The sequence below is a fragment of the Amyelois transitella genome, chromosome 15 (assembly GCF_032362555.1).
Source record: "Amyelois transitella isolate CPQ chromosome 15, ilAmyTran1.1, whole genome shotgun sequence".
NCBI classification, from domain to species: domain Eukaryota; kingdom Metazoa; phylum Arthropoda; class Insecta; order Lepidoptera; family Pyralidae; genus Amyelois; species Amyelois transitella.
In genome coordinates, this window is record NC_083518.1 from 7637498 (window position 1) to 7649857 (window position 12360).

At 37.8% G+C, this 12360-nt stretch overlaps 1 protein-coding gene across 3 annotated transcripts in view; it reads right to left on the bottom strand.

Moving 5' to 3' along the window:
* Nucleotides 1-2791: 2791 nt before the first annotated feature.
* Nucleotides 2792-12360, bottom strand: part of LOC106130319 (amyloid-beta-like protein) — a 149505-nt gene continuing 139936 nt past the window's right edge. For 2 of the 3 annotated variants that reach the window (XM_060948262.1, XM_013329137.2), the window contains exons 5-17: nucleotides 12076-12270; nucleotides 11621-11775; nucleotides 11305-11412; nucleotides 10809-10934; nucleotides 10163-10300; nucleotides 9698-9844; nucleotides 8835-8930; nucleotides 7860-8042; nucleotides 7102-7305; nucleotides 6386-6481; nucleotides 5777-5878; nucleotides 5271-5435; nucleotides 2792-4851 (exon numbers count right to left, since the gene is read on the bottom strand). In XM_060948262.1, coding sequence (XP_060804245.1) covers nucleotides 4741-4851; nucleotides 5271-5435; nucleotides 5777-5878; nucleotides 6386-6481; nucleotides 7102-7305; nucleotides 7860-8042; nucleotides 8835-8930; nucleotides 9698-9844; nucleotides 10163-10300; nucleotides 10809-10934; nucleotides 11305-11412; nucleotides 11621-11775; nucleotides 12076-12270 — 1826 coding nt within the window. In that variant the 3' untranslated portion in view covers nucleotides 2792-4740. The remainder of the gene's footprint in view (nucleotides 4852-5270; nucleotides 5436-5776; nucleotides 5879-6385; nucleotides 6482-7101; nucleotides 7306-7859; nucleotides 8043-8834; nucleotides 8931-9697; nucleotides 9845-10162; nucleotides 10301-10808; nucleotides 10935-11304; nucleotides 11413-11620; nucleotides 11776-12075; nucleotides 12271-12360) is intronic. The other variant, XM_060948263.1, reaches the window with a different exon arrangement.

The window sequence follows — 12360 nt, forward strand, 5'->3', positions numbered from 1 at the left end:
TCTACAGGGTGCGGTGAGGCGTGATGTTCATTACCGCTGATTACAGTTTTGTGATTATAGCATTTATAGCTGACTAACTCGTTATATATAATATACTTTAATAGGTATATCATTTGTCAAATTTATTAATTACATACACTATTTATACATCATTAAAAATTCTATACGTAAAAATGACATATTTTTTTAGATCAACCAAACATAAAATTCTTTTATAGTCAAATCGTGAGTAAAAATCAGTTTTACTCCCTACATTAGATTTTTATTAAGATTATTTATTCATTTAGATATTCTGTCTTGAACATCTCACACGAGCATTTTATAGTATATTTATTATTATTCCACTAGGTTTAGCATCCATTCAATTTGTATCAGACTTGTAATCGTAGATTCGTACGTGACGGCCTTAATTGGAAAAACACTTTAGTAACTTCAACGAATAAATCAGTACCTATTGAATTGAGCGTAGTCTGTGAATCATAAATTAAGCTTGTGGGTTCAATTTCGTTATTGAATGTTATCAAGTCTCAGTCCTTATAATATTAATGTAAACATAATGCCTCGTTTTGGAAGAGGTGGCGGGGTAGACAGAGACATCCTTGCACTTGCGCCGAACCCTATTTCCCTTTTTGTTTTCTTAATATTGATCCTGATGTATGATTATCCCAACTAATATTATAAATGCGAAAGTAAGTTTGTCTGTTTGTTTTACGTTACTTCGTCACGGGTTAGTATCTACTGAATTAATATTTTTTTAAATACTACATATCACGTATATATTATGATTAAGAGTCTGGAGGAGGAAATAGGGTAATTATCATCTCGTTAAAAACTATAGTTCCCGTGGGATTTGGGAAACACCTGTATTCTTTTATTGGCGGCGCTAAATTCGTCGCTAGTAGGTGACGTTTATTTTGTTGCTTTTTTGTAGATGGCGTTAAATTAAAAAGTTAGTCTTCAATGAAAATTTAGTAAAATATTTCACAGCCAATCCAGTTGATTGATGTGTATATTTTGTAAACAAATTTCATGGATTTAGATTTATTACAATTTCGGAACAGATGTAGCGAAATTCTAAAAACGACGCAGATGAAGTCGCCAAATTAACTTACCTACGCAAAATTTAAATTTGCATTTTGTTCATTCACAACAAACACATACCTACACATAAAAACACCAGCTATCATTTTCCTCTTCTCCTTTTTAAACACATCATATAATTTGTCTTTGTGTTCATAACAGCGTAATTTATTTACAACAGTCCGATGTCAACAAGCTGTGGGAATGTTAAAGAATGTTTACGTATATTCATGTAGCGCCATCTCTTATTTGGAACTGGTACTAATGAAATATTGAACAGCAGTGATGGATGTTTTTCGAAAGTTTATTAATATCGTCCTTTTTACGAGATGGCGCTTTCATTAACCTCGTCAAAAACCAAATGAAAACCTTTCGTTTTATATTAATTAACCACCAAATAATAAAAACAATTAACTAAACCTATAATATAAATTAAACAGATTATATCCAAGAGTGTCGTCTTTCTTTGTAACGTGTTTGTAACTTTTAATAATAAATTTATCAATAGCTACCATAATTATATCGTAGCATGTCGTAGACTTCGTAGAACCAATTTCGTAGCACTTCTACAAAAATCAGCATTTTCTGCGCACTTGTTAAATTAAACATTAATTGAAAAAAAAAATTGCTGTCGTATGTTTTTAGTTTATTATCAGATAGATAACTGAACGCCTGAACTTCTACGATACTGATGCCCAGGGCAGAACCCGGGGCTTCAGTCTCGTAGAAATATATAAAATAAGGTCCAATCAATTTAAGGGTTATTATAATTTACAATAATTCTTTACATTGTATTCACACTTCCTTTTTCTTTGTGTTTCCTCGTAAATGTAGTGAGTTTTCATTTCGCAAAAGGAATCGGTATTAAGTTATATCAAAACAGATTCTGGATGCACTTTTATGACGAAAGTATTTTGAAACTTTATGTAGGTATATGATTCTTTCTCCATACATCTATGAAAATAAATCATCTCAATTTTATTGATAAAATAATCAAAACTTTTTTGCTCAGTTTGAGCTTCCCTACAGTTAATGTGCATATAGGCAAATTTCTTAAATAATAAACTTAATTAATTTTGTAAAAAAAAAAATTATATGCTTTTCCAACGAGCTACGAAATTATTGCAGGTCGTAGAATTTCGTAGACTTCGTCGAGATCTTCTCGTAGCTCTTCTACGAAGTGTTTTTTAGTGTAAGTGTTCCTTCACAAGAAAGGCCCTTTGTGAAAACCCTTAAATTTGTTTCAGTCTTGTAAACAACATCTTTGCTGCTGTTAGATCAGATATCAGAATAATTATTACCAAAAATGCCATCATCTTGTCTAAAATTCTGTTCCGTTTTATACAAGCTTTTTTGTTTTAAACGCATGCTCAAATCTGACACCACTCTGACTAAGGTATTGAACTCTAAAAATGTCCTATGACGAGATCTCTAAATCTGTGTAATTTGTCCTGTATATATTTATAATTTATCAATTTATTTACCGAATAGTTTTAGCGAGATTCCTGCAGGAACGAAAATTAACGGTATTTTCCTTTTACGCTAGTTATTAATAATTGTTTTCTGCTGCTTAGAAAAATTTTCTCTATTAATTGAAGTGTCGATTTAATGAACTTATTCCGAAGTAGACTCCTTGCGGCTAAAATGGGGGATGTTGAAATAATAACACCGATATTTAAATTTCTATTTATTGATTCAATTTGAACTTCGAACTCACAATGAAATGCAGCACAGTAAACACAAATTTCATCAAACCATTATTTTATTTACTTATCAAAATACGTGAAACAGTGATAGGGAACACGGAAACTGGGTTCATGCACAACTAACATCGATATAGTTGACAAACGACGAATAACGTTATCGACAAAAACTGTGTTGACAAAAAGGGACTGACTTTTGAGCAAAAGTTTGATAAAAAAATAAGTGTTCGGCTTGTTTATTATCATTAGTAAAAATACACAGCGGATACTTGATGCGGGATTAAACTTACGTTAAAATACAGTGAGTAACTTATGTAAATGCCGTACAAGCCACGGGCGGGCGTCTGCTCCGCTCACTTCATCGCGATGCAATTCGATCAGCGCGCCATCTCTTATCCTATCCCGGTATTATTTAATACCAAACGTTACATTGCTTTTCATTCGCTGATCGTATTCACGCATCGCAACAAAATAAGCGTAAAACGCCGTGACGCATCTGATATGACTTCAAATTGTAGCAACGCCACTGCGCCCGTAAATAAATATAAATTGTGTATATAAATTAGCTTATGTAACAAATAAGCTTAAATGTATATAATACTGAGGCAGAATTACATCTTAACTACGACGTAACATTAAGTGTGGTACGTGGGATTAGACACGAGCGCAAGCCCTTACTTTATACGGACGAATGCGATATATAATTATATTTTGCTTTATATCTATGTATCTGACGCTAAAACATCTATATAATGTATTACTTTTTGTACATCTACTTATATATTAACCGTACATTCACTCACTAAGCTTATTCACCTTGCCCGAGTACCCAATGTGCGTACACAACCGTTAGCCGAAAACGCCTGAAATTTACCTCACAAACTTGACTAGAACAAAGCGGTCACATGTTATATTTGATACGTTTTAATGTCCCACAGAGCTGAAAGTAGCGGATATGCGCAAGAGTCGACCAATAGCACCGCTTTCTCTGTTCGATTTTTGAAGGCTCTATGGTAAAACTCCGCTTTGCAAATCGATTATCTTCTAGATATTAACCACACTTTGAGTACACGGCGTCTCACGACGGGTATCATCGTCCCGCGGGAGAACGAAGAGATAGATACAGTTGACAAGGAAGCGAAGGGGACTGATCCATTGAAAAACAGAGATCAAATCACTATACACAAAAAGAGCTCCTACGCAAGCTGAGGTAATGACTAGAGAAGACTAGAGTTCCCCCGCGCCGGCTTGGCCGCCGTCCCTTCGCTAAATACACATTAATTATTAAAATATATTTTCGCATTTTATTACATAAAATTCACGTTATGATCTACCTACGTTAGAAAAGGAAACGAAAGCGGGCTTTATGAGTAAGTAATTTAGGTTCAAATTTGTACGCGGAGCCTATGTACACAGCGTACCATGGACGTTTGTTCCGCTCGCCCCGCCGGTAGCATCCAAAGGTCTTAATTAAAATATAAAAAATAAAAAAATGAGATCATCGTGAATTAAATTATAATGACATGCATCGAAAGGTTACAAGACATATAAAAGGAACCACTCGACGTTACCGGGGGGCAGCGGGCCGAAAACTTAATTTAAAAACTCGACTACAATGTGACACTTATGACTCCTAGGACACTAGACAAGAACTTAGACCTAAATCTTAAATGATAATAAATATTTTGGTGCCAAAAAATTAACAGAATATAAAAGCATATCACTTAACCTTAAGTATTGTTTGACTGACTGCGAGTTGTCGCAAACAAAATTTTCGACTAATCACACAAAGCTTATAAAATTAAATTGATGATTCTTTCCTCCCGCTGTCGTCATTTTAAAACAAAAGATGACACAACAAAACTCCTTAGAGACACAAAGAAACAAAACTTATAAGTAGTTCCTGCAAAAAGGTTCCAGTGGGAGGACATCTGAAGTGGGGGGTTGGGGGAGGGATTTACTCCTTGACCTCGAAGTACTTGTAGGTGGGGTTCTCGTAGCCGTTAATCTGCATGTTGGCCACGTGTCGCTCTTCAGGAGTGGGGGCCACTGCGCCTGTCTGCTCCACCTGCAGAAAATATTATCAATAATTAACGTGAAATTCTTCTTCGTCGTTTCGCTTTCGGCAAAGCGGTCGTCGTCTCAATGGGGCCGACGCTTTCCTTACAATTTCCAGCCGTTTCTGTCTATTGGCGATATAAGGTGATATAAATGGAATCAATAATGCCGTTCTCTTTGCTTTTTAGTTATCTGTTTGTGCAGCCAATAATTTAAAGAACTTTCTGTCATATGTGTCGAGTCTTCGCTCACGTATTGTCCACAAATCTTGCTGCAAGTCCGTGTGTGCTGAGATTTCTAGGACCTTGTCTATCGAGCAGAATTTTGTTGAAGAAGGCTGAAGTTATAATATTTTAGGGGTTTTTCTGGTTTCAAAATCAGAATACTTTACTACAGTCGGAATATTGTCAAGTTAGTTCATCATCTGACCTGCACGAAGCCCATAGCGGCGGGGGCGCGGTCGCGGCGCCGCGCGACAGCCAGGGCGACGCAGGCCGCGGCCGCGAGCCCCGCGCCGCCCACGCACAGCGCGGGGTACAGGGCGCCGGCGCCGCCGCCGCTGGATGATGCGCCCGCGCCGCGGACCGTGTAGCCCTGTATAATATCATGATTAAAGTAAGAGAAATTTCTATCATCAAGAAGTTCCAAAATAAAAATGTGTCTATGTAAAACGGAAGCAACTTCATAAAGTTGGCTTGTAAAAATCATATTTTGTACAAGACATTCGAATCTACGTTGCTAGTAAAGCAATAAAAATTGAACAAAAAACTTTCGCTTTTTATTATGACGTTAAAAGGAACAGCGATAGTTTTTCATGCGATAAAAACGGGGCAGGAACCTTCGTGGTGAAAATGGGACCAGGAAGGAGAAGAAAACCAAAGAGGTCATACAAGTAAATCGGATCTATATGCTAATATGTAAATAAGTATACATACAGGCTGCGAGTGCTGCAACTCGTGTTTCAGCGCATGCGCGGGCGGCGGCGGCGCGCGCTCCTCCGCGTGCTCCAGCGCCGCGCGGAGACCTTCGCCTTCCGTCTGCGAGTCATTTTATTGCGTCACATTTAGTTCCAAGTAGCGATTTATTATGAACGAAGAAACAGGTTCGAATTCCACCTCGGCCATGTACCAAAGACTATTTTCGAAGTAATGTACATTAAGTAGATCGTATTTGTACTAACCGATGCTCTTGCGGTGAGGAAAATCATAGTGAGGAAACCTGCACATTCTCACAACTGGATATGTAACCATGATTTGGTTTCTAGTGAAAAAGGTTACGGAGGTCAGATGGAAGTCGCTTCGTGTAAAAACCTGACTTACCCAATTTAGTATACATGGTCAAGGGTGTACTCCAGACATAACCGGGATTATAGTCAATTTTTTTTATGTAGTTTACACAACCAAAACGTTAAATATTTTAATTAACACCTCTATTAGTTATTTAAATGTTAAAAATATATTTATTGCACCCTTACTGGGTAGGTATATATTCCGATATTGTATCATCTTTACATTATAACATCTGCAATTCAACAACATACGTACCTCGCTCGTGGATCGCCGACTAGAAGTTTCCCCGATGTCAGCAATCTCCGGAGTCTCGCTCTCTTGAGCCTCCGTCACCGTGCTGGTTATCAGTTCCTGTAAAACAGAAAAAAATGTAATTTGTATTATGTATAGGTATAATATATTACATCAATGAAATGTCGCTTTGTAAAACTTTATTAAAAAAAATGTGATTCTTCAAATTTGAATTTAACGTATAAATGTCATGAGTAAATTTTTCGTGTAAGACCACTCTTTCGTGGATAGGATGTCGAGTAATGGAACAGGCACATCGATCTAGTGTAGAACCTACCACTAGCCAATACTTTTTAGGTTCCCCCTAAATAGGTTGTGGAGATCAGAGGGTAGTTCTGGTCTAAAATGACAGCTTTGTGGCTACTTCTTCCGTGTGTAGCCATGAGTTAACTGGTAAGGTTCTAAGAAGCCAATGAAATTGTATTGCTATTCAATATAAGTAACAACCATATCTTCTTGCGATTTAGTTATAATTCAAGACAGTCCTCAAGTAAAAAAAGGCAATGAAAGGCTTATGCGGGGCAAAGATATGAATTCCAACTAATATTATAACTGAGAAAATAGTTGGTTTTCTCTTCACGCGTTATCTATTTAACCAATCTTCTTGAAATTTTCCATACCTATATTTAATTAAGAGTCTGAAGAAGTACTTTCAATCCCGACAAAATTGAAAGACTTACCGTAGTAGTAGACTCCTGCGCATAAGAAGCCCTGGTAGTGACGTCATTGACCGGGACAGAAGCATCGGTCAGATGTGACGACGGCGAAGCAGCAGCAGAGGAAGGCGCATTGTGGGTGGTCGGCAGAGAAGTAGTCTCGTCTCCCTCACTCACTTCGCTGGCCTCATCGTCGATTTCGTCGCTCTCTTTCACGCCGTTTGATGTCTGTGGGTGTAAGTTAGATGTTAGGACATCTTTGAATTAAAAATCTCAATTCAAGCAGATCTACACTTTGCTACTGATATTCTTTAGATTAGTGGCCGGAATTTAGGGTAATTCTTTCTTACTAACGAGAATGTTAAGAACAGTCCTATACCATCAAGTGGAAACGGGCTAACTATTGTAATAGGATTTCATCAGAAAGAAATCGTTTACGAAAAATGTCTGACTTCTAATAATAGTATAATGTGGTTTCCGGCACTGTAATTGGATCAATCAACATCTTTCCTTGCATCCATAAAATAGAAGCACCACCTAACTTTAGACCGTTCACTCTAGATGTCCTGCCTCTACGTGATGAGTTAGACATCATCATACTCCAGAGGATTGGAGTGGGATTTACAAAAAATATTTTGAAGGAAGGCGCTAAATTCACGCGTCTAGGTGGTAGGTGTACTATAAACATAAGAAAGCAATAGTCCACCTTCCCACAATTTGAGTTCGTGCAGATTAAAAAAGGCTTATTGTAAGTTAAAAAATATTAGTAACCAACACCTCACCTTAGCCCTTTCACTCTGGATGTCCTGCCTCTGCCTCGTGCGTTGGTCTCGTTTAGCACTAATCTGTTCCCTGGCCGCTTGTTCCCGCTGGACCTCCGCCTCGATGCGGTCCAACAACAGCTCTTCGGCTTCGGGGGTCATTGACATCAAAGACACAGCCATGTCGTCCTTGGATTGCATTGACTGAAATTGTGAATTTAAAGGTTTAATACAGGGTGGGCCATGAATTTGTTTACATTTGAATTTGACTTCGCGCGCAAACAGCAGAGGGGATTGGTGCGGGGAGAGGTCTAACAGCTAGCTCAGTTCTTGGAAATTTAGTTGACATATATTGCTTCACGGGACCGCAGGGTGCCTTTTGCGTAAAGCAATTTTATTTAAACAATAGTTCGCTCATCACTGTGCGGCGTCTATTTCGCGTGGAATTCCATTTACACGACCTAAATGAGTCCCCAAGCTCAGTTTTAATAAAGAAATGGGTAAACAAATTCGAAGAGACCGGATCGACGCTAAATGTGAAGCAAACCGGCGGCCCACGGACTTCACGGAGTGATGGGACGTGCAGAGAGTTTCAGCATCAGTTCGGCGCGATCCAAATTTGTCGAGTATTCGAAAATTTTCGTGTTCGTTTAGAGGAATGCCAACGCCGTGATGGTGGCTATTTAAATGATATTATTTTTAAAAAGTAATTTCCATTTTATAAGCTATTAAATAAATAATTTTTGATTTAAATATAATAGTTTTTTTTTAATGATTTTTTAAAATGTTAACTAATTCCTGGCCCACCCTGTATATTTCATGTTCACAGCTCAGTTTTTGTGCTTTCAGCGATAATAAGTTATTAAACGTCTCCTTTGATGAGGCCGTAGGCCAATGATCTCTGCTGTCATCTTTAGATGGCAGTCTACTTACAAACACGACAAAAAACAACATATTTTTTTTAAATGCTCATTACATAGAAGTTCACGTATGTACCTGAACATAGTCCTCGATAGCTGTACCGATGTTGGCATACAAATGTTGTCGGCGGCGAAGTGCGGTGAGAGCGCGCTGAAGAGCGCGGTCGGCGTCCTGACGAAATATTGAAAAAGTGATTGGCTGAACCGAAACTACTTTTTACATAAATACATATTAGTCACTCCTATATCCAATGCAACGTAGACAGGGCCAACAGTCTTGAAAAGACTGCAAGGCCACGTTCAGTCTCATGAAGCCATACAGCTGGTAGTTAGCCCATCGCCTAAAAGAGGTATCCCAAGTTTATAGCTCTATTCCTTAGTCGCCTTTTACGACTTTAAACAACCAATATGAATAAGCTGAGTAGGGTCGGAATTGTAAATCTATATCGATAGATAGACTTAACAACGCATACCCTAACCACTGTCTGTAAAGATTTAAACTTTGGCGTGTAGATTCCTTATGTGGTCTAGAGATGCACTAAGAGAAGATTTCTCGACATTTCCGCGGAATTCATCCTTTTACACGGGCGATACTTCTGCCGCACTCTTCTAATTTCAATAATTCTAGTGATGATGAGTATTATTGTATGGAATAAGAGAAAAATTGGTAGAGGCGTAGATGGTGATAGGACTAGCACAAACTTAGAAAAAGACATAGTTTTACTATAAACAATGAAGCACCAATAGTATGCCGGTCTATTTTACACGCCTCACAACCTCACTAATAGTAGCAATTACGTCATAGATGCATCATAAATCACTCACTCACGAAATGGCAAGTTTTGTCACTCACACATGCAAACGACGCCACCAATGCTTCACTTTTTTTCAAGCCACACTCCGTCCACCTTTTTTTCTACGACTATGAGTAGTAGTTACCTGTAGTCTATCAGCAGCACTGGCCCGCTCAGCGGCTGCAGCCTCCCTTCCAGCAGCTGCAGCGCGGCGCCATGCAGCGATGGCTCCGCTGCGTTCCGCTGCAAGCGCTCGGACTAAACGCTGGAGACACTTCTGGACACGGTGGGCCTGTGTCAAGATACATTTAAATTAAAATATAGGCACTACATTTGTTTTTCAATTTGGAAAGTAAACTTTCAAATTGGTTTCTGTTGCTTTTACACCATTATTTTGCATCTTTAACTAATCTAGATCGAAAATTAACTCGGACCATTTAGCAAAATGTGTTTTAAGATTTATGTCTCTGTCTACCCCAATAGAATTATTGTCAATGTATATATATTATTTATATTTGAAGTTTTATATATTGGAACTACTGGTGTCAAAAATACATTGACAATAAAGAGTAAATATTATTAGAAGGTTCGAGAAGATTTTCATATTTACATTTGGTGGAGTGTCTCTCAAAGAGCGGGTGTAGCAAGCGAGCGCGGTGCGGCGACGTTGAGCGAGGTGCGCCAACACTCTTTGTTGATGCAGAGCAGCCAATCGACGACGCTCAGCAACGCCTTCTTCTTCCAAAGTCTGAAAGAAATGACGCACAGATTATTCAAAGATTTGGCCAGTTTTAGATGATATGATACAGCCTAGAATAAAAACATGTAAAGTGGTAGTAATTAATGAGGATGAAGAAAAAGGTTAATTCAAGAATGCGAAAGTATGGAAGATTAATAGTGCAGATGCAGATGTATTGTGAATGTACGTATGATCATAGAAACAATTGAAAATCGAAATAATCCCAGAGATAGCATGAAACTAAAGATGAAAGAGAGCTTGTATCCTCTCTTTCTTCTTTCATGCCATCTCTCTACTATAGAAACTAGTGAAGGCTGTATATGTGGTTGAAACTTGGCAGTCAATCGCTGGCCAAAATTCTAAATAGAAATTAACGGTACGGCAGGAGATTGGATATAAGTACGTACATAAGATGAAATAATCATGAAGGAAAATGACAATGCGAATAATTCAGACAATGGCGTGAAACAAAAGATGACAAAGAGAATGAAAGAACTAAAGAAACTAGTGAAGGCACCTGTACATTGGCTTGGAACTTGGCAGTCATGCGCTGGCGGAAGGTCTGCGCGGCGGCCGGCTCGCTGGCCATCATCTGCTGGTACCGGTCTTCAAGCTCCGACCACTCTTTCATCACTTTGGTGATCTGTGGAGACCAACACAATCCGTTTGTAAAAGTATTTCTAATTCGAAACAAAAGAAGGTTATTATAGATGACCTTTCACAAAGCTGTAATCTTCTGGATTTTGTCACACAAACTTTTATATTGAAAGTTTTGTTTAAAATTTATTGTCGTAAAATAAAAAATTTAAATCTTTTCTTGCAAAACTTTGTACTCACATTAACATTTTTTTTAGTATGGGACTGTTATAATCCAAATAAACTAATCACGGGTTCAAAAAAACTCAAAAGTAAGATGCGAAGATCTTAATTTCCCTCGGTGAACAAATTTAAAAATCATTAGGATATATGTTATTACTTAAAAGCTATGTATTTGGGGATTTCATATAAATTACCTTTTCACGGTGGGTTTCTTCGAGTCGTTGTTGGGCGTCTTTGTAGCTCTGATGTTCGGTGCGCGGATCGAAGTGGGAGAAATAAGGATCAGACGTCGCCGTTGAAGCCTAGAAGTTAAAATAGTGTGTGTGTTTATAACTATTTATTTAGCTGTTGTTCTCCAGTCCTTAACGAATAACTTAATCGATGGCATAATTGTAGTCTCTGTTACACTATTCATGTTGGTATCGAAATTCAGTTATATTTTGTCCTATGTATCTATAGAAATCTAAATAATATAGAAGAATTGTTCAGTTTTCAGTGTTTTCTTCTCACCGTAGTCGTAGTAGAAGTTGTAGTGCTGGTAGTAGTCGTGGAAGGTGCTGGTGAAGAATCAGGTCGTGGCCACGCGTTGTCGTCACCGTCTGTGTAATCATCGTCCTCTGCATCATCGTCTCGAGATAAATCTGCATCTTCATCTTCGTCCATATCTGAAAGAAGTTTAATCATTATGATTTTAGTTTTGTTTAAAGATGACACTTTATTTCATACATATATAATTTGTTTAAAAATTTGGACAAAAATTTTGTAACACAACATTTTTGTCCAAAAGTTAGTAATTTGTAATTCCTTAACGTGCAATAAAGTTTAAATTAACATGATTTTAATCTAATAACTGCTACTGCTTTATGTAATCTTGCACGAGAATATTTCATCAGATATATTTACCCATAGTTGTATGATTATCAGGAGACAAACTAAAAGTAAATATACATATATAAATGTTTTACCGTCATCAGTGTCGTCGTCATCATCATCATCGCTGAGGTTGAGTGTGTCATCATCGTCGTCATCATCGAGGGCATCATCGTCATCCAGAAGGTCATCATCACGTTCATCCATAGCTGCCGAAGCTGCTAACATCTCTTCACCGCCAGGGCTGACTGGCACGCCAACGTCCATGGGCTTATGCAGTTTAACGTTTTCTGGAACGTAATCAAATTCATTTTTAGCTTTTAGGTTATATTTAGGTAGGTACTCGTACATAGGGTAGACAAAATTAGTAAAAATCTGGC